General features: G+C 37.4%; 1 protein-coding gene across 1 annotated transcript; it reads right to left on the reverse strand.

The window, feature by feature from the left end:
- Positions 1-4,210: 4,210 nt before the first annotated feature.
- Positions 4,211-11,483, reverse strand: LOC149277345 (sodium- and chloride-dependent GABA transporter 1-like). Its single transcript, XM_089503038.1, has 14 exons — positions 11,246-11,483; positions 10,707-10,838; positions 10,361-10,461; positions 9,908-10,017; positions 8,724-8,856; positions 8,189-8,323; positions 8,007-8,110; positions 7,511-7,635; positions 7,264-7,376; positions 6,196-6,327; positions 5,953-6,055; positions 5,409-5,509; positions 4,486-4,653; positions 4,211-4,315 (listed from the first exon to the last, which is right to left on the reverse strand). The coding sequence occupies exons 1-14, from the start codon at positions 11,481-11,483 to the stop codon at positions 4,211-4,213; spliced, it is 1,800 nt and encodes a 599-aa protein (XP_089359164.1).
- Positions 11,484-23,292: the final 11,809 nt, after the last annotated feature.

A 23,292-nucleotide genomic window follows, 5' to 3' on the forward strand; every position in this document is an offset into this window, starting at 1 on the left:
CTATCGTTTTAAATGTAAAGGAAATCATGTAGGATTTGCCAACATTAAAGGATTATTTAACACACCGAATGTGTGCGCTTCCACCTGGCAAATTCAGGTGCCTTTTAGTTTAGTTATGTAGGCTGTTGGTGTCTGTTATTTTTATCGTGGACATGCTGAATTTGATGTATTAGGCTTCTAAATTGATCATTTTCATAAAACAGAAACAGAGGTTGAATGTCTTTAATAGTTCATCCATTTCTTCTTTGTCAATGAAAAGGTTAAATGTGACTTATGAAATTCCTTTATTATAATGAGTGGGCATTGTTTCTATAGAAACGAAGATAGATCCAGCATAAAGATTTGGAAGGGGCCTTGTATAAATCAAATAATTAATGTCCTTTACAAAGAAAACAATATTTTAAAATTTGAAATACATTTTAACTTGCTATTTTTGATGTGGGGAGTTTTTTCTGATGTAAAGCCCCTTTTCTCACTATTCTATCTCCAAAAGTAGCAATTTCCTAAGACATACTTTTGTTAAATTCATTAATTCATACAAATATCTGAAAATAATGAGGGACCCCTAAATAACGAAAACAAACGAGAAAGCTCTGAATTTTCATTTTGCTTCTCCTTCTTCACTCCTCCTCAATTTCTGCTCCTCCACTCCTCTTTCTTCTCTTCTCCTCATCTGCTGCTTCATCTCTGATTCTCTTTCCTCTTTCTCCACCGCTCCATCTCAGCTTCTCCGTCTACATGCTTCTCTCCTCTTCACACTACTTCCGCAACAGGGGGGGAGCCTCCATGCTGACCATGGGGACAACCTCTCCTCTGATTAGAGGAATGAGGGGTTGTCCCCATGGTGTGCGCAGAGGAGAGAAGAAGCAGTGGAGAAGGAGAAGCGGAGAAGGAGAAGTGGGGGAAGCGGAAACAGAAGGGGAAACAGAGAATTTGGTTTTCAGAGACTAGGGAGTGCGAGTGAATGAGAATGACCTGACCTGAAAAGCCAGACCAAAAACAAGACAAAAAAAATTTATGCATTGTTTTTGGTCCATACATTTGTTCTTTTAAGAACATACAGAATGTCTTATTTTTCTGTATGTCCACTGGCCATGCATTTCACAAATAAAATCAAGCAGTTTTGGGAAAATAAAGTGCTCTGCATGGTTTCTTTGTTGTAAGAGCAAAAGGAAATGTATGAAAACATAATTAAAGGACCATGTGTTCAGGCTAAGAGTTGAGAAACCCAGTTGGTATTATTGTTCATCTGATCACAGTTGGGTTGGCTCTAAGCATGGAAATAGTTTTCTGATGCTCAGCAGGTCACATATTATTGGAAGTCATTCCAGTTTATTCTTAAGGGACAATCAGTTAGTTTTGGGCTGATGGACAGGACCTGATGCTGGCTGCTCATACGCTGCAATTACACTAATTACAAGTACTCAGACTTTACCCAATAACACAATATATATATATTATATAAATATATATATATATATATATATTATATAAATATATATACAGCAACTGCAAGATGAGCACAATCATTAAAAGCTTCTCACAGGACCGGCTCCGAAATCAGAAACACAAATGCAGATAAGGAGTTTCAATTATTTGTGAAAGTCGATAAAATCATACACTGCCGAGGTCATTTGGCAGAAATTAATGTAAGATTTCACCACCTGCTAAAGAGCAAAGATTGACCCTGTTTATTGCGCTTGTGACTTTGACAAGGGATAAAGAAATGCAATTACTGAACTGCGGGGTTCTCTGCTACAAGGTCAGCAGGAAAACTGTTTTTTTTTCCCTTTTTTCACTATATGTTAAATAACTTGGCTAAAACTTAAATAACAAAAGTGACATTTCTTTGAGTAAGCTGGTCATAAAGATTTTGTTTCCGTTTTAAGGAAGACTCATTCGATCCATTTTGCCCCTTTATCTGGATTAGAAATCACATCCCTAATATCTGATCATCTGAACTTTTATTTATTACTTTAATACCCTTCATTCCAGGCAACTTTATTTATCTTCTTTTATAAATCCACTAAAACAATAATCTCAAGTATTAACAATGTATTTGTCACCCCCATTAGATTAAAAAAATGACTATTGATAAAAGCCGTTACTGTGTAATATATCCTTTATTGAATGTCTATGTTTGTAAGCATACATGACCACCGTGCTATAAGTACAGTTTGACACAATTTAAAAGACATTTCAAATGCATCTTATAAATATATTACATTTGGTCCATTGAACATATTGCAGGTTCCTAAATGTATATAATACTGTATTTTAAAATCAGACTCTGTATATATATATATATATATATTTATATATATATTTAGACTATGTATATGATACATTACATATATATTTTATATAGAGATAAATTTATTTGTATCTTGATGATAAACTCTTATTGCAGGTAAGCTTATTTGATCATAATATGACAGGTTGTTCTCAGGGCAACTACTACAAAATGGTACGTCTATTCACAATCGAAACACAGTAGTTCCTACGACACTATCTTGCTAAAGCATATATTTGTATAGAAGGTTGCTACGAAGCGCACCAAATCTTTATGTAATATTTGGGTACAATCAAACATTTAATACGTTATTTTTTGTATTTTTGTTTTTTTTAGAACAACATTGGACTTTAGTACATACATAAAACGATTAGAAACTCCGATTTTTTTTGTTGCTTCTTTGTGACACTGAATCATTCACAAACAAAATGTTAGACAGATTGTAAAATATACAAATTAGTGGTACAGCAAGACATTTGATCAGCTTTCCAAAGGATCCAGCTACAGACATTTAAAACAATATACTAAACAGAATATTGTACATTTAAGATAAGACGATTCAGGCTTTACTAAACAATACTGCCATACAAAGTCTGTTAAAATATCTGTATACATTTTCTATCATAATGTGCTTGACTTTGTGAAATTATTACTTTATTGCAAGAAGATAATATATATATATATATATTTTATATATATTTTTTTTACTCTTTGGACAATAATGACGAACAAAACCAACATTCACAGTTAACACTGTACCATATACTAGCTCTAAGTTTATGGGTGTGCTATATAACACTGGAAAATGCACAAAAAGTGGCCCGTAAACATGACCATTGTGCAATTCGGTCACAGTCATTTAAAATATATAAATACAGCATTTACTCCAAGTCTCGTCGTAGCTGCCACTCAACCAAAGTCAGATTCCAATGCAGTAACTACACATAAATTATTCTGACTTCATTTTGATGAGCAATATGAAATAGTATTTATTTGAAAGGTGTGCTAGGTCAGAGCAGGGGTGTTTTGTGGCTTAAAGGTCTCTATCAATGTATCTTCCTGATTTTTGTATAATTTTTATTAACCACGAGGGTGTAACAATCGTGTGCTTTACACAATTTGGCAGAGAATTGAAGAAGACTACAATGTTTTCTTGAGAATGCCCATGTCGTAAAATCATAGTCTCCTTTCTCATTAGACAGTTACAGCTGTTAATGTATTATAATGATTGACTTTATCTCATGCAGCTGCAATTTTTTGATTTATGAGTTCTAAACTATGCTGGTGTTCATTGATATTTAATCTCGGATCCATTTTTGTTATTTTAGATTTTCTGTTACAATATGCACTTGTTCTGTTTGGTCCTCATAAAAATTCCTGAATTTATTTGTGCTTCTGAGCTTTCATTCAGAAAGAATGTGTAGTAATTTTGCTAATGGATTGAAATCACACTGAAACTAGAACCAAATAAAAATACTGTATTTATGAGAGGTGTAAATTTAATTTAACATTTTATTTTTTTTTTAGAAAAGTCTGCGGTGTAAAAATATCGAGTAAAGAAAAAAAAATTGTATTTCAAATTACTGGAGCTGCCTGTAAGGAATGCATTTTTAAATCATTAAAAATATGCTACACAAAACCTCAGATCTTCTTGCCAAGTATTTTTAAAAATGGAATATTTTGTTTATAAATCTTGCGGAAAGATAAAAACATTAACAGTCTCAGTAGCCTGAAGACGCAAACCATTTCATCGCGGTTTCCACAAAACGGTAATAAAATAACCTAGTTGATTTCCTTGTGCTCTACGGGTGATGGATCCCTTTTTTGCCACAGGAGGTAGGTAAATTTATTTATTCCAGATGTAAATTTGTGGTCATATCAACCATTTTGTATTCAAAGACTTGTTAGAATACAATATTATATATACGCTTCTTTGTTTGCAGAATTGCTTTGTGACAATTGCTCGGGACCATTTTCTGAGTGAGCAACATCATCGCTGGGCTGGATCATCGCTTGTAGGCGCTTTGAGAAGAAACACAAGATTTTTATTTTTTGACTATACAGAATTTCACAATTCTTTCTCCACTTTTACTTGTCCCTCTGTATACCCTTCCCAATATAGTTCCTTTTAATATGTTTCCCCAATTCCTTGTATTTCATTCAGTATAAAAATGAATCAAGATTCTTCCTACCTGTTTTAATGAACCCTTAAGGGAGAGGAACTTATACACCATGTAGCCTGGAATCAACACCATTGAAGACAGAGCCATGAACCAACCAACGCCTTGTCCCCAAGATGGAAAGACATAACTTCCCATGGTCAGTGGAGTCATTTGGACGGCACTAAAAAGAAACACACCCTGCAAAGAAAAATGACTGGAATCAGCATAAGAAAAGTTACTTGTGACATGCGATGGTTGGAATTCGAGCTGAATTTAAGTTCTATGATTGAGGAGCAAGCTTATAATTGGGCAGTGGGGTAGGGTTTGCCTAGAATGTGCTGTTTGTGGGACATGGTACGTGTAACACGTCCACCTTCTGCTGTGGAAAGTAGCGCTCCGGCGGCTGGCATTCTCTACAGGAAGTCTAAAGCTAACTTAGAATCTTCCGATGTGTCTGTTTTTCTCCTGCCTTCCATGTCTGATGAGATGAAGCCATTTCAGCAGTGAAAATCATGAGGAATGAATTAGTGCTGGAAAGGTTAGAATGTCAACACGAGAAAATTTGATGAAAAGTACAGTTTTACAAACGTCAAGAGGGACAGAAATAGAAGCTTCTCTGCAGCTACTTTCTTGAGGGATTCTCGTTGACATTTCGTTAATCAGGGTATTCAGGAGGAGTTTCATACACGAATGCAAAAAAGCCATCTTTCATGATATTTTAAGATTTAGGTTGTAATTACAGTCTTATATCTCATTAGAGATGATGTTGTGAGACATTTTATTAGTGACATTTGATATAAGAGGATATTGTATAGAGTAACAATATATATTTGTCCCTGTGCACGGACCTTGTTACCATCACAGCCCTTTTCTCCTACCTATAATTATCTACATTATTCCCTTTCAATTTGCATCCAAACTCGATTTCATTTAGTAGAGATTTTAATTCTTACAGCAACAACAATAGGGGTGAAGAAACACCAGCAGAGTTTCCACCACAGGCAGGGTCTGTAGCCAACCATCTCCTCAATGTTATCATAGAATCTGTTGACCCCTAAAGAAAGATGAAGAAAAGTTCTTAGTATAAGGAACATATTAGCTGGGAGGGGATGCTGTCTGGCTATGACCTGTTATCATGGGACGCAACCAGAATATCTTCATTCAAACATAAAAACAAGTTTTCTTCATTCTCAGTTGTATTAACTGAACTATTAGATAAAAACTCATAAGTAGCATTTGCATAACTATTCATTAACTGGCAAACCATTTTCTACTTGTGTTTTATCAATCTTTCCCATTTTATTATATTGAGCATTTAATTTGCTTTTATGATTCAAAACATCTTTTATTTACTGATAAAACGCAAATCTATATTATATTATACTGCAAATCTATATTATATCAGGAATATCCTAAAGGCCTTTTCAATTAATGCACAGAATATAATTATGTGAACCAAAGGCGAACTCTTTAATAACTGCAATCAGACTGCCTTACCGTAACACCAGGATATAGAGATGCATTCAAAGAACACAAGGAAGAGGAGACTCATCCCGCTGGCTGAATAATAGTCAAAAAGCTTGAACACGTAAATGCCACCCTATAGAAACAGGTAATTGGTAAGGGGTGAACGTGTTAGAAAATATTTTATTGGTAACATGGAAAACTGCGGGTAGAGAATCTTGAGATATTGTTTACAAGAGAATCGTTATGACTCCCTTCTCAAGGTTACCAGCTCACCTGAGTTATATTGGACAGTCCCACCAAGTAGGAGACAACACACACAATCGCAATGAATATTTCTCTTCGGTTGCGTAACAGTTTGGGAAACTCATCGACAAGTGCCGTAATGAATCCCTCCACGGTACAGAACTGAAACAAACGGCAGAGAGCAAAGGGCATTATTTGGTGAAGCTTCAGTTGCCAGGCTGACTCCCTCTTGTACTCATCAAGCGAGCACACTGTCAGTATCTCCTGCAAGGGGCAATAAAGCGGGATTGCACCCTGTTCCTGGGATTCCTGGGATAGTTCAAGACTTGGCACTTCCATATCCTGATCAAGTTTTATTATTCCGTTATCTATTAGTTGTTCGATTGACCTTTGATTCTGCTCACAGTTTTAGTTTTGATGGCCTGGGTTGGATATTTGAAGCATATGGCGCTGAAATGGCCCGGCTCTTTTAAAAAAACAAAGCTGCCTCCAATAACATGTTTCCGGTTATACAGCAGAAAATCCACAAACTACCATTAAATTAGAATATCAGCCTAAAATACTCAAAACACTGTTAAAAGCAGACCCCAGTAACTGTGAAGGGACTCCTGGGCATCGATGTCTATATAAATACAGCATTTCACAACTTGGATAATGAATCCATGCATTCTACTTAAAAAAATATATTTATTGCTAAAGAGTCATAAACTCTGCTGCTTGTTCCTGTAAAGCATTATGCTAATTGTATTTGTACCGATATATTTTAGAGTCATACTTCTTGTGTTGTTCTCACGACTAAATGCCTGAGGCATGAACTGACCTATATTTGTCTGTGAACCTAAAATATATACCTAAAATCTCTCCACAGTTTCTCTGCTCTCAAACTGCTTTGAATTAAAAAAAATCCTCAGTAAAATGAAATGATGGTTTTCACATGAAACCAATCACATGATATAATATCCCCGACTCTTGGATTCGTCATCGCAAAATGTCCTCCAGATAAATCTCCTTTCGTGATTTGACCCTTCTTTGTATAAACTACACGTAAAAAATATTGGGTATGCAGAATAACAAAAAGTGCTAAAAAACGATATTTACCTGACTGTCGATTCCAAGCATCAGTAACATGGAGAAGAATAAGATGGCCCACAACGGGGATATTGGCAGCTGGGTGACCGCTTCAGGATAGGCTAAAAACGCCAATCCGGGCCCTGAGAGGCAAGGAGAAGAAGAGTAAAATGTATTTCTCTGTTTGGAATTCTGTCAGCTCACTCATGTTTCTCTGGTTCCCGGCTGGAGGGGAATCAGTCACAGCTCTGTAAACCCATCAAGGACGGCATTTTACCTGAAGCTGCGACTTGTGCTATCGGTCTTTTAGTGACATGAGCCATGAATCCAACGATGGAGAAAATAACAAATCCTGCAAACATACTGGTGGCTGAATTAATACAGCAGACGATAATGGAATCTCTGGAGGAGAAAAAACAAGAATTTAGAAAAGGTACTTAGAGGGCTGGAGTTATAGTCCGGACAAAAGCCCATAAACGTCACAGGAACCCCGAAAGTAAAAGAATAGCAATGGCATCACTGGATGTGGAACCGAGAACATCAAGGAGGATCATTTTATCACTCAATTTATTGAGTTCTAGATTGTTCTCTGTTGGTAGTTCTCGCACCTTCTTGCTAATTGTGATAAATGAGGATGCCTGGATTTCTCAGTGATAGGATCGGTAAAGGCCGTGTGTTATTTTGTGTAACGTCTATTATACATGGCGCACCATACTGTATATTTTGGGTAATGGTAGGTTACATGGAGGGCTGTATGATAGAAAGAGACTTGCCTGTAAACATTGTTGTGAAAAGGGTTGTAACTCCCCAGGGCTATGAGAGATCCGAGCCCCAAACCATACGAGAAGAAGATTTGAGTAGCAGCGTCAAGCCAAACCTGTGGCACAGAAAGCCAAACTTATAATATCATTTAACCACAAACTGTAGAGATCACAAGTTACACCACAATCTGTACCTCAGAATTGGAAAGTTTGCTGAAATCTGGAGTTATGTAAAATAAAATGCCTTCTCTTGCTCCAGGCAAGGTCACCCCTCGGAAGAATAGTATGACCAGCATGATGTAGGGGTAGGTGGCAGAAAAGTATACAACCTGCAGACAGACATTTACACAAAACCAACTGGTTAGCACAAAATATTGTCATTACTTTAGAGTTTAGTATGTTTATATGAGGCAAGGGGACACAGAGATGCCGAGGGGGAGAACTTTTAACCAATATATACTTTGTTGGATATCTGTTTAAGAGAAAACCATCACCCCAGCATCTAGAAAATAACGGAGGAACCAAACTTCCTTTAATACTTTCTGGTCTTTAAGCCACATGATATTATTATATAACACAATGAAGAGAATATGAGAAATGAAGCGGCGCCTATTCTGTAAATCCCATTTTAAAGAACACATAAACTCTGCTTCCCATCCCTGCGGCATCTCAAGAAACAAAATAAAGAGAGTGTCATGTCAGACTTGTCTTGATGTCTGTTTTACTCACCTTTCCAGTCCAACCAACTCCTTTCCAAATACAGAAATAGACAAGAATCCACGCAATGGCCAATGTTATAGCCAAAGGCCACCGGATGTGTCCAGGTTTCTCTAGCCCGTCTGTCATTTGGTGCATGTTACGTCTGGAATAATAATATTTATATACAGTATATCAGAATAGATCAAGCCAACATGCATCGATCTTCCACGTGCCTTCTGTGTTTTAATTCATATTACCCTGTGTGTTCATCCAGTAAAAAACATTGTCTAGGTTTGATATGTCCCTTCAATACAGTCCCTTTGTAAAAAAGGTATATTTATACAAAAACCCTATGTTTTAATGAATGGATGTTGGACCCGAGCAGCCATTCAATGTGCACTTGCCATGAGCTCGGATTTAAACTCTACTTGTATGTTGCCCCCCATCCTGAAAGGGACTGAGAGGACATCCCCATCATATAACACACATTTGCATTTGAAGGGTCTCTGATTGAACCAGAGCAGACTGCTCAGCCCCAGTCCTGATTAGAGCATCACTCTGTTGGAAAACTAAATTGCACTATTCAGTTTTCCTTCTTTCTATCTATTTAATATCTATTTACCAAAACCGTCCATTCTGTTTATTAAAAGCTGATGAAAACTCATTGGATTTGCTTCTTTTGTTTAAAATGGCTTCTCTGTATAACTTCATCTCTATAATATTCCATAAAAGTATTTTTATTGGATTTCATTTTTCTGCTTTATGAAAACTGTCTTTATCTGTAATTTTATTTTAATGAGGAAATCCCCTCAAATCACATTTATTGATAATTTTCAGAAGTTGAGTCCTGTCCTTTAGTTTTCTGTGGGTTCCTGAGCTTAATCCTCCATCAAGTTAGTAACTGGGAATTTACTGACGCAGTTCACTAGCTCCGACCTTCTCTTCCTTACATGATATTTTATAAGGAGCCTTGAAGCTCTGTAACCAATTTAATGCTGTTCCTACCAGCCTATATACTGACAAGATTAATATTCTGCTTTCTGATTAGACTAATCTCTAATATAATAATAAAGAAAATCACTCTTCGCTTCTTGCCAGCAAATATTCTTTTCAACAGTTTTGGCACATTGTCTTGACCTTTTCATATTATAGTTACTTTAATTTCTAAACACATGACATTCCCAGTTAACATTCTAGAATGAAATTCAACTTACTCCCAAAATTCAACCACGGCACTTGTCATGTTAGTGGTGTTTAGGAGGCTGTAATTGGAGAAACAACGTTCCGTGTTCCAGTAATTGTCACAGTGTTTCCATGGCAGGGACTGTAAGAAGAATAAAAAGTGATTTATAAGTCTTTACATTGATGGTGAATTGTGCTTTTGCTAAAGGAAACCAACTGAATCCATGTCCCCTGCGCACTATAAGTGAAGTTGGGGGCATTTGTCTTGATATCAACCCTTAATTACATTTTTTCTAATTATTAAAAAAGATAATTAAAAATCATTAACTGCCCCAAAACGTTTTCTGTCAGAACAGCAGATTTAATAGAAATGTATCCAGGGTGATAATGGCCATCAGGAGAATATGAGGGTTTTTGGCTTTTGCTGTTAAAGTATATGTTGGCAGTTTTAATTTAGTAATTAAACAGCTACCTGAGAAACTTACTGTAGTGAATGAATTGTACAGGTAATATATGGCCCACGCAATGATAACAATGTAATAAATATTTAGCCAAAAAGAGAGGACAGCAGCCGCCAGCCCCACACCTGCAAAAACAAAAACAAAGATATTTGTACATTTTCCATGCTTCCAAGAGTCAAATGAAAAATGGATGAATTTCAAATAATCCATAGGTAATTCTGGATTTGATTAGTTAATTGGATTTAATGAGAAAAATACATAAAATGACAATCCATAAAAAATATGCATGATGGGGTAGGAAGGGTCGATTAAGCACAACCCCGTGAAATAAACATTTGTCAGTAAAACATAAATATTTTGCTAAATGTACCTTTAAACATAGGGGCCAGTCTCCAGACTCCAAGGCCTCCGACGGATGTGTATTGTCCCAAAGAACATTCCAGGAGAAACAGAGGCATTCCCGCAAAAATAAGAGTTAAGAAATATGGAATAAGGAAGGCCCCTAAAAAATATATGAATGGTTATTAATTTCAGAAATGTTTCATTGTACAAAAATTACAGTCTCGCTGGGGATTAGACCCGAAATTATATAATTCTGACTGGAATGGTGATATTATCTCCAATATAAAACCTAAAGCGTCACACCCTAACTAGGTAAAAGCCAAGAGCTTCTCCCACCCCGGGCCAAATGCCAGCTGTTCCTTTGCCTCTCTTATTCAGTCAGTAGCCTTTTTTCCTGGCCACATAATTCTAACAGCCGAGAATTTTTAATTGATCTAAAAATTGTTTCGTTTTCTCTTGGTTTTCCTTTCGCTCAGCTTGTCTAATCTTTGTGCTTAATGTTTATGTTCTGCTAATCTGCTCTACCTTTGGGTTATTTCCATTAACATCAATCTGTTAACATCTTACCGCCTCCATTTTTCCCACAAAGGTATGGGAATCGCCAGACATTTCCAAGGCCTATGGCATAACCAACACAGGACATAAGGAAGTCAAATCTTCCCTTCCATGTATCTCGTTCCAAATCCACTGGCCTCTTCTTTTGCACCTTGACTACCAAGGTTTTAGGTTTATCGTTAGTGATAGGGGCCTCACTAACTTCTGTAGAAATTTGCCCATCTGCCATCTTAGTTCCATTTGTTGCCATGTCTCTTGGTTTGGAATGGCTGTGCCGGGTAGCCAATCGAGAGATTTCAGCACCAGTCCACGTGGACAGCAGCTTCGCGGCTCCTTCTTACTTCACTAGGGGTTATAAAGATGTTTTCAGAACTTCTCAGATGTGGATGACGAACAGTCAGGGTTATATGGCTAAATCCTGATCTGAAACACATAAGGTTAAAATACAATATGTAATTATGCCGATGTAACGAAACTATACAGCTCTATTACTCACTTATGCAAGCTAACAACTCTTATTTGTTTTACATTTTTTTTCCTTCTAGCAAAACAACTAGTTTTGTGAATTTTCAAATGACACGCCAGCGTCTAATCATTAGTTTAGTAATGTTTGATCATGAAGTGCTGAGAGAATTAGCAGGGATACAAATTGTTCCAGATGTGACAAATTCACGAAACCATTATCCGACATCCATGTAGGAGATAAGCAGTAACAGTACTAATGATCGTAGTATTTTTTTTAACGTTAGTTAACTAGCCTCTTGGATGATGTTTTCAAACATTGGGTCAAAACAAACTGCTTTGACTACAATACAACCAATAGAAATGTCTTATAGAAGTTTCAGAGTTCTGTGCATGAGCTTGTAGCGGAATTCGCACAAAATGTTTTATTATATATTGTAATATTTGATGTCACCAGACCAGGCATTTGCTCCAGTATTGTATATGATATAAGGGCACCTAACCAAGGTCATAATAGAAGATATATAATGAATATATAATGTATATAATGAAGAAATATATAATGAATATGCGACGGATGTTTGAAAAGTTTGCACACTTTTTTCATATAAAACATATATTTAATATTTTTATTTAATTCTAATAAATCCCTTCTGCTCAGCCATGGCTGATGGAGCATCATGAGAACATGATTTTACTGACGGGGCCACCTCCATACTGATCATTTCCACTTGTCGAATGTCTCCTCTTTATTATTCTCTTTATAGTTTCACATGAGATGGTCCCTCGCTTTACTTAAAAACCAAGGTGGAGCAGCTATCAAAGTCTCTACAACAGAAGTTCACCATCACAATTTGTGTAGATCTTCCCTGTGTTTGGTCAGGCCAGGAACTTTATGCACCCCTGTTTGTGGCAGAGTGGTATGACCCATGGTGTTTTTCTCCTTGTAAAACTGATCCAGTTGAATGGTTTGACAAAATATATGCACTGTCATTATATAACCAAAAAGTAAAAACTAAAGTTCATTACCCATCTTTTAATTTGAGAGTCTAAGCAGTTGAGAATTTAATTAAATTAATTGTCTATTACTATTACTGTTAATAATACTGCTCATTAAACCAGCCTCTTTAGTAAAACATGCGTCATCACCTCCCATTCTCCTTCCTAAAAACAGTAATAATGCTGTGAGAACCATGTGCCCCAGGGGCCATGTGGGCATGGGAGGGGTGTCACCTTCTAGCTCGGGGAAGCAAGTAAAGCCAAGTGGCCTCATTTGCCTCTTGTCCCCCAACATACTCACTGGCACACATATGTACACACACTTACACACTCACGGTAACACACATACTTACACACACACACACTAATATACACTTACTCATACTTGCTAACACACACACAAGCTAAAACATACTCCCTGTCACACCACACATACATTTCCTCCCCCTCGCACCCCCCTGACCTCACGAGCAGCCTTCTCTCTGTGCGAGCCGCCTCGCCTTCACATCACTATTTTGCAATATTTTGAATTATTGTTGCAATTAACATAACATCACAACACGTTGTTGTATTACTAATTACTAGTAATAGCTACAGAGGTAGCCGTGGAGGCTAATGAAACATACCCTGCTTTCGGTTCTGTTTACTAGAAAAAGAAAGCAAATTAACAGCCCTATGCTGGACGAATTCTGCAAACGTCGGTGTTCAGTGCTTGGTGCGTGACTTTTAGAACAATATTGCTTCAAGTGCAAACTGGAGGCCCTAACAATGAAACTGATGTCTATTGAAATAGTATTACTTGTCTGCTACGTATAAACTGTTGTGACTTTAAAGGGCATTTGTATTGCTACCCTCGTCTACAGCTCCATTCAGGCATGTTCTTCACTGTCTAAGCTAATAAGACTCAACAGCGGAGCTAAAATGAAATTGCTGTGCATTGGCCAAGCTTTTACCAAAATACCACCTGGCTCCTCATTGGCTGCAGAACTGATTGGTGTCACTTCTTAGCTATTTAACCAGCTGCCGAGTTTGTGGAAGAATGACTAAATTAACACAAATGGGCATAGAAACAGCCAGCATTAAGATGTAAGTAATATGTATCAGTAAAAGTAAATGGATGATTAGACACCATTAAATTCCACCTGTTACTTTGTAACTATTTTTGTGGATCAAAGTAGCTAAGATATTATTGTGTTACCAATCTTTATGGTGTACAATGGGAGGAGCCATTTTAAGATTTGCATGATTATCCCTCCTCGTTAGGTTGGGTCTGCCAGCCTTTAAGGGAGGAGTTAGGTGCTGTCAGGAGCAGTTATTGGTTGTACATTGTGCCAGTCTGTAAACAGTTATACTAGGGTCAAGTAGTATTCAAGTAAAATATATTGAAAACAATGGCTGTGTATGGAAAAAAACGCAGGGAGTAGGCAGTTTCAATGAGTCGATGTAAGGATGATGTGAGGCTTATAGGGAAACTGTTCGTGTAGTCAAGACGATTTCCAGCAGAAAAGCAAAAGCTTTAAGACTTTCATTAAACAAAATGAAACAGGGAAACACAAGATGCCTTTACAACTCCCTGGGTACTCTGTGAAGAGCGCTGTCACCAAAAGGCTATAAAGTTACTGGAAGTCAGGAACTAAAGCACAAATTGCATGTCTGATGTCTAATAACATGTGCAATCATCATATATGTTTAATATTGTATGTAAAATCAAACATACCATGTGTGTGTGGATACCACTGCTACTAAACAAAAGGCTCAATATGGAGGAGATATATTAAAGACAGCATAACAATGGGAGTTTACTGATGAAGTGCAGGCCTGCAAAGGCCATCTGGCACTCCGGGAAAATGCCAGGTGGGATGGTGGACAGAATCACACGCTGGTTAAACCAACTGTGTTGACTGGAGGTAGCAATAAAACCTGAAGTGTTGGGGACTTTAAGGTATACGGTTAAGATCACTGACATAAAACCTTAAGTTCACCTCTTGTCTGGAACGTGTTGCTAGTGGCAGACCCGCACCTCATGCATTGTTTGAATTTTTTATTTTTGTGTGTAGAGGTGGAAGGAGTCTCCACTATCAGGGGTTATAAGGACACCCTCGGGTCTCTAGGGCCAGATCTAATGGATATTTATCAAAGAATTCATCTAGATTACTGACTTTTTAAGCTCATGGGTTACTGAAAGTTTGAGTAAATGTACAAAGTCTGGATAGATATTCCATTCATATGAAGGTGAAAGGCAGCAGGTTAACATGTCAATTGGAGGAAGAAAATGTATGAATCCTTAAACAAAGGGTTTGAAATCAGAGGTAAGGGAGGTTAAGCCCAGAATATGAGACAAAAGTTAGACCTTATTTAATGATTGGAAAGCAATTCATGACGTGAAATTATTTTTCCCATCAGTTTTTCTATGTTAAAAATAAGATTTTGACAAATACGTTGTGAAGGAACTTGTTTCTGGATCATACGTTGTTGTCAGTCACAGTTACAATAACTCTGGGGTAAAATTTCCACTTTGCCTCCAAACCCCCCCGAGGGAGTATAATGGGATAAAAGACTTAAACCTCAACTAATTACAAATCTCAACTTCCTAATAAAACCCAATAACGCAATCTTTTGTTCGCGTTTCTTCCCATTAATTTCCACATAGGGAGTCACTTCACTATATGTATAGGGCAGTGTTACTTTGTGTCATTCGGAGATAATTATAAGACCTCGGGATATATCCGCGCAGCGAGATCTATTGTGTGTGAAACACTCGGCCGTTAACAAATTACATCTGATGAACGCGACATACACTTCAGTAATATGCCTGCAGCCTTCTTTTTATATCATCAAATAATCACCATTCCATTTAACAGAAAGTGGATTAATCAAGATAATTTCTTTTATGAAAAAAAACTACCTGTAATCTCTAAAATCAGATGGACAGAGTTTATTCTATGTTTTTACCAAGATACCGAAACGGATTTGCAGCTAGATTTTTATGTTTTTGTCTTTGGTCAGATGATCTAGTCTGGTTTGTGCTGTCTTGGTATAAAATACACTATGTATGTATATATATATATATATATATATATATATATATACATTGTGTTCCTTTCTTTAACCTCTTTACTATCTCTATACCACAGTACACAACCTCCTCTTCCTCATTCGTTTTCGATTATCAAGTAGAACGAGGGAAGACGTTGGCCCTACATGTGCTGATATAATGAGATTTGTGGCAGATGGATTAGGATCTCGCTGAAATCCGCGCAGGTACAAGTATAGAGGATAATCCTGTGTTTGCTGCTTCAAAACATTGCATCAATTTATTGGGAAAGTAAACAATATTACATAAAAGGATGGAAAAAACTTTTGATCGCGAGTTTGTTTGTGAAAAAATATCACTTTACCCTGATGTATTTATTTTCATAAAGTCCGTACATCTTAATGACAAGCAGCAAATCATACATGTATTTTTGCAAATTACAGCATAATACCAAAAAATAAAATTATAATTTTATGAGACCGTTTCAGACCCTGGTGTGGGTCATATCACGGGGTGGGGGGATATGATAGCAACATTTAAATACACAAAGGAAATCAACATGGTAAGTGAGAGCAAGCATGGGATACACATAAGGCTGTCCTAAATATAAGATAAGGGACTAAGGAAAGTATTCAGAGGTTGGGCAGACTAGATGCCGGATGGTTCTGCCAACACATTCTATGTTTCTATGTCTGTGACTTTGTCTTCATGTGAGTTGCAGCCGTTTGTTTCCTGACCTTCGGCTAATGACTTAATCTTTCTCTGAATCTTGAAAATGGTTTTATTCAAGGTATTAAAGCTTCAGAGTTGTGTTCTCTGGGTGTTTTTTTTCCAATTCAAGTAACTGATGAGCCTTTCAAAATGTTTGCCATAAAATAGAGTTCTAAGCAAAGACAATGTAGATACAGAAGTCCAGTGTTTGGCAGAAAATCATTTCACACTCACAGTTAATAACACAACCTATCAATCTGTAAATGAGCTTTGCACATTGATCCATCGGATGTTCAGTTCAATGTGTGATGTTACTAATGGCTTGAAATACAGCGGGTTAGGCTAGTGGCCGTGTACACCTGATCCGCAAGCTCTAGAGCCAGTGATTTATTCTCTGTCCTCAAATGGATTCAGTTTGTTTTGCGAAAGAGTAACAAGGTGATTGCTAACAGGGAAATGCTCCAGTGAGATCACTCAACCCAAAAATGAGAAACAAATGACCGTTTCTAAGCCAAATGTGGTGCCAGATGTGGGATCCCGGTTTGTGAATTATGGATTTAACACCATTGATGGTAAATTAGCGTTAGAGGCCTTTAATGTGGCTTCTGATTTTATTTATTACATATTTCCGGCAATCAAACATTCATTACTGGCTTGTATTGGACTTGACAGTTTCTTTTCATTGTGACTTTTTTCTGTGGTTGTTTGTGACAAATATGATCTGATATTTAATGAATAGCCGGAGGGCTTGAGGCTAGAGTTTTGTAACATATTATTTCTGTTTCACCTATAATATATATTGCCATTTGTATATATTTTCCCTTGTATCAACGCTTTGTGCGTCTTTGTAACCTGCCTTGGTTGACTGGTCTACGTTGAGACTGGAGGCACCCACTGTCATGCAGAAAGAGATGGCGTGGACGACCTCCCACTCCATTACCGAGTATCCGTCACTGAAAGCGTCGTATGCAATGCCCTCCACCAGAAGTCAGCATGCATAGGAACACAGACTTCACATATAAGCCCCTCATAGGTTTCAAACATGGGGTCTGCTCTTTGCCATACAGCGACAGCGCGAGTATCTGTCATACTCCACAACGCTCTAATGCTGTGTGTTTTACAAAAGACATACGGTTACTGTTACTAACCCAATAAACGAGAATAGCGTGAGGAAGTATTTGGTAAGAAAGAGGGGATTGTACATCTTTTTTAGGGTTTATTATACAACGTACTTTATACTGTTATGAGTAATGTCAAGTTATATATTCATGGCAGATTCTCTTCATAATGAGTTTCGATTTACAGAAAATCAACTTTACCAGCTAAATAAATCAGGAAATAATAATGAATATCCCTTTGAATAAATAATAACCTTTACAAAATAAGTTTGAAGCTTAGATACAATGAAGTATAAGCAAAACCCCAAAATATATATTTCCAGAAAAGTCCCTCTGATCCTACACAGATACGGTAAAGAAATGTGTTTAACACGAATGGAACGAGCGTGTCCTTCATCCCTTGTCAAGTGAAAGTAATTGTAGCAGATCCGGAAAAATACATCCAGTCCACGGCACGGCGATTAATTTACCGGGACAAGGTCGCACGAAACACTGCTGTGCAAGAAGCCCCTCTGGTTGTGGAGACGTATTCCTCCCGCGCCAAGTCATTCTGTATAGCTCCGGCAGCTCGGAAATCTAGTCTTTGGGGGACTTTTATTGCATTTTATGTCAGTAGTTACAAAGTATTTTAGAATGAATGAAACTTTATTATCACACATTCTGGCTTTTGATTCTTTTGCTAGTATATGAAGAGTGAGTTAAAGTTTGCAGAGTATTTCGAGTTTGTAGTAAATAGATAGACTCTGGTTTAGTTAGAATTAGGGAACATTTTCATGGTACGGCACTGCACTTTGTCTTTGATTTAAGCATCTTGGTGGATCCTGTATCCGCGGCTCTCGTCAAGACCTGCAACTGGTTTATCTTAGTGATCATCTAAAATTACATTTTAAATTTATACCACGGGGTATAACACTCAGGACTATGAACGCGTAAACTGTCGCATTATTATTAGTGTTGGGCTGTTGGCGGCTCGTTGATTTTTGCATATAACAACCGAATGCAAATTTTTTGATAACGTTTATAATTGTCCGTCTTAGTTCCCGTTCCTAAATTATTTTTAAATAAAATTGCTGGGTAAAGGTTTTGTTCTACTACAAAATATAAATCCTACTCTGTAGTATATCAAGCTCAGTATGTGAAGCTGATATGTGTTTATTTAATGGTGTATTTTGTCTCATGTTTACACCCGTATATTTCTGTGTGTGTCACGCTTGTACAGGGATTTGCTGCACGTCAGAGTAAAATGCAGGAAAATTCATGCCAAACACACAAAATCATCACACGGCACCAAAAAAACAGCCATGGCTATTAATATGCAGCTCAGCGTCCATTGCTGCCGCAGTTACTGTATCTAGCAATGCACATCCAGCATTGCCATGGCAACCGGTACCGTGCAACCATGTCTATTATTACGGCTATTACAGGCTTTTGTGTTCTCCGGTGCCAAGGCTATCATTCTAAGCTCTTTTAAGTTAACAGTTTTAAAGACATTACGAATGTAAGGACTGAGGCATGAAATAAGGGAATTATTCTGTCCCGATAGATAAGCCGGACTGGAAGCATTCTCTGAGGAGCGTAATTATATGTAATCAGTTAAGGACGTAAATTAACTGTGTGATCGCACCCAATACGTCAGTGAGGGAGCATTTTACTGAAGATAGTGTCATTTACACAAATAAAGGGGATTGCAAGTCTTCACACAATGAGGACTGTCGGGGAGCAAAGAAAGGACTACATATCAAGCAAAAGAGTGACAATAATAATTAATTTTTGGTGGGGACTCAATATGCTTTATGTTTCTTATATCGGCTGTTTAAGTGACAAACTCCCAGCCGATAACAGTCCTACCAACCTTTCATACGTGAATACTCATAATGCCCCAACGTGTGTTGTAAATCTTCTGTTTTTTTGACCAAATATCACTTTCACAATATATTTTTTCACTTCTTGTGTATTTATCACACATATTTTTGTTCTGTTGTGACGGTGGCAGCGTGTGCGTTACCGATGTCAGTGCTGTGATACACTTTTGTGATGTGAGCCCTTATCTTGCAGAATTGGGACATTGTCACACAATCCATATAAAAAAGCGTGCAAAATGCTTTAGGAATGGTAATTATTGTGGAAGTTCCCTCGTTTACTTTAATGTTCCTTTTATGCGGCTCTAGAAGGATCCAGGCTTTGAGACATGGACTCTCTCCTTCTTCTCAGACTTCCTGAAATGGAAGGTTATGCGAATATTTCCGCCAGTAATATCATCAAGTTATTTGCAGACTCCCTGGTGAGATAATTTGCCTCTTTTTCTACACCGCTGGTCGCATGTCGGTATCTCCATCTCGGCGGCTGTCACAAATCACATACAAAGGCGCAGGAGATTTCCGAGTGCTTCATTTTGTGTGAGTGAATTGAAATCTCTTCATCTCTTTCATTTTGAGTTTCCAATATGATCGTCGAGCCAGTAAATCAAGTACTTTTTTTTTTGTTGTGAAACGACATGGGGCCGATCTTTGTAACTATAAATACACATTTTTGCCTTGGCTATAATATCCTTGAAAAAGTCTTAATTGCTCTCGGTGTTCGAGCCATTCACAGTCATGTGATCAGTCATGTGATCAGTCAATGTGATTGGGTAACTCTGCATGCTTGTCACGACTGTCTTATTCCCGAAGGGTTAATATTTGCGTTTGTCTATTTTAAATATATGCTTTCGGCAAATGCTGCTGGCATGGAAAATCATTTCAGATTGGACAACTTCATGAATATTATTCGCGGAGAGATAAGAAAACAATAACTATGCAAAGCGCAATTCCAAGCAGCATACATTTCAGTCATTCCCAGAACCATTTCCCTCGTTCATCCAAAATAGTTTTAAACACATAACTTAAGGGTTTTAATCTAAAATCCAGTTTCCTGGGTTCTGTGTAAAATGTCAAATGTTCTTTGTGCGGTTTGACCAACACGTTGGTCCAGCTCCTTATCTGTTTTTTTTTCTGGCTTTTGGGAAAATTCACCCTTTTACACAGAATTTTCCAGATTATACTATGTAACCGGTAATATTGGGGAAAACATTTAATAACTAATGAGCAGTAGAAAGGTAATAATGTATCATACACAATAAAATTACTTTGTGCTTCATTTATCTAATGCAAATGGTTACATAGTTAGGTCTTTATTAAACTGTAAATTTATCATAAGCATGCGATCATTCCTGTTAATCCCCATTTTTCCTGCTAATATTTAATTAGCACATCAGAAATACATTTATAGGGGATCACTCTCTAAGACAGAAACAGAGACTGGAAAGCGGAGAAGCAGGACGGAAAGTGCGAGGCGGACAAGAAGGCCGAGCAAATGCCAAACGTAGGCTGGGTCAGGAACCGTAGAATCCAACAAATTAATAGCCAGCAACAAACTGCAACTGGACAGAACTAAGCTGATTCTACAGACGGAATCATGGTCAAAGGAGCCAAAAGGAGGCTCAACAATACACCCGACAAACTCACCAACAGACGCCAACAAAAAGGAAGGGTAGGCCAATGGAAGAATTCTTCAGGAAACGGGGTCAATCAGTTAAAGAGTTCTCTTTAAGATGTGTGGTCATGTGACCATGCTATGCGAGGAAGACCTGGATATGTTTCTGGTCTGTTCTAGGTGGGTGAGTGCTTGTAATATCTGATGCTGAGACAATCTGTCATCTTGAGTAGCCATGGTCAGCACGGATGTCCAGTAGTTACCTTCATTGAATAAGCCAAGTTAAATAATTTGAACAGAAATTATGGAAATGGCCCTTGGAGCATACAATATCAGATCACGGTGCTGGCTACCGACCAGGGGACTGATCATGGTGTAGTGGGTAGATTTGAAGAATGTATTTGATTGGGAGTGGCATTTTTATTTATTGTGTAAACGACCAAAGGTCAAGACAAGGGTAGAAAGGCTGATTCCTACTAAGGGATTTATTGTTGCTGTTGAGGACAGATAACATGTATTAGCAGACAGGGCTGACCAGCATCCATTGTAGTTGTTAGATACACTCTGTCCAGACATGTGATGGAGCACCACCTCCAAAAAAGATAAGGAACTCACAATAAACAACACGTTAATGTTTAAAGCTAATTTCGTTTGTCTATGAAAAAATAAAAAGTGAGCCACAGAAAGAAGCAAAACCAAAAATCAGATTTCTGGATTGGGACCGAGCCTTGTGTGTCGACATCAAGAAAACAATTGTTGGTGGGTATATTTAGCAATAAGGCCCTGTAGCTCCTTATGCAGTACATTAGAAACTGATGGATCCCAGAGGAATGTGTGGCAAAGTCTGCATCGGCTCAGTGAGATCCTCCTTCAGGTACCATAGCAGAAGTGTAGAGTACTGGCATTAAAATGAAAGACGTGAGACCTGCTCACCTGTACTCAATATTAAAGATGACATGTGTTGTGTGGAGGGAAAGTTAGCACGTAATACTTAGGCTGAGTAAACCCGTCATCATTACCTGTCATGTCTTATACATTCCATGACAAATGATCCTGAAAAGAGAGTGACAGAGACTAATAATTTACTTTCCATGCAATCATCGATCAGATCATAATAAAACCTAACAAAAGCAAGATGCCTTCAAACAGAGGGATCTTACTTAGAAGGTACATTTCTTCTTGTCAAACAATACAGATTTGTGAGATTTGTGTACATGGTGGTTAACAAGAATATTATGTGAGATATACAAAAAATCTTTTTATAGCAAACACATCTGTTTATATTGATGCCACATCCACAATTCCGATTTCTTCATGAAAATCTCCATGTAGAGCTTTGAATACCAGACTTCGGGACACAGGTAGCCATGGTTTCAAGCCACGAGTACCAACACATTTTAGGTAGAAGTCTTCTGCTGTATTTTTAACATGATGAATTATAGAATAAATATCCTTTATTCAAAGTTCATATATCCTCCATAGTGTGATAGCTTCCATATTTCAAGCTGGTTAAGTGAATTTGGAGTAGATCTGGTTACATCTTGAGAGACATCAAAAGGAAGGCATCATTCTGCGGTAAGACTGAAGCAAATGATCCTGGTGAAGATGCTGCTGATGATAACCGTGGTGATGATAACTGTGTAACCAATGTTCCTATCCTACATCTTTCCGCTTTTTTACTCATGCTTAGCCAAATTCCTCCGGGCAACAGTTCTCAAAGACAGACCAAAGGGGAAACTTTTTCAACTAGATGTTCTTCAATGTTATTTAAGTTGACTTTTATAAGTACAGTTATACATAAGAAGTATAATTTTTATCTCCGTGAGCTACAAAGAGAAATATTCTGACACTCAGGGTGATGTAGAATTAAGAGACTCGTTTGATGCCAAGTAAATCCATCTAAGCTTCAGGTGCATATGTTTCTGCTAAATCTTCCAGCCAGAAAACGCCAGTAATTCAAACAGTTTTGCAGCTGAGGCATTTCAGTCAACTTGATGCATGAGATTATGGCATTTCCATATCAAGTCTTTCAATAAAAAAATTCCACTCAAAAACTAATTAACTGTGAAAGTACGAATATCAAAGCTCACTTACTCTATGGCGGGGTTATAACTTGTAGTAGATATTTGCATGCTGTGTTTTCAATTAAAGCACAAAATGAGCACAAAACCAAGAAAAAGAAATCACAGGGAAAGGATGGTCATTTAGAGGAGAATTATCTGAAAACTCACATTAAGTAATTTATAACATAACAATTTAGAGCA

This window comes from Sceloporus occidentalis, unplaced genomic scaffold (assembly GCF_023333645.1).
Source record: "Sceloporus occidentalis isolate IW3139 unplaced genomic scaffold, rSceOcc1.0.p SCAF_216, whole genome shotgun sequence".
NCBI lineage: Eukaryota > Metazoa > Chordata > Lepidosauria > Squamata > Phrynosomatidae > Sceloporus > Sceloporus occidentalis.

Excerpts from the sequence above, each read along its gene's own strand:
- LOC149277345 (XM_089503038.1), bottom strand. The coding sequence starts at position 11,483 with ATGGCAACAAATGGAACTAAGATGGCAGATGGGCAAATTTCTACAGAA. Across the intron at positions 10,462-10,706 it reads ACTGGCCCCTATGTTTAAAG|GTGTGGGGCTGGCGGCTGCT; the intron begins GTACATTTAGCA and ends TTGTTTTTGCAG. Across the intron at positions 6,056-6,195 it reads GACTGTCCAATATAACTCAG|GGTGGCATTTACGTGTTCAA; the intron begins GTGAGCTGGTAA and ends CTGTTTCTATAG.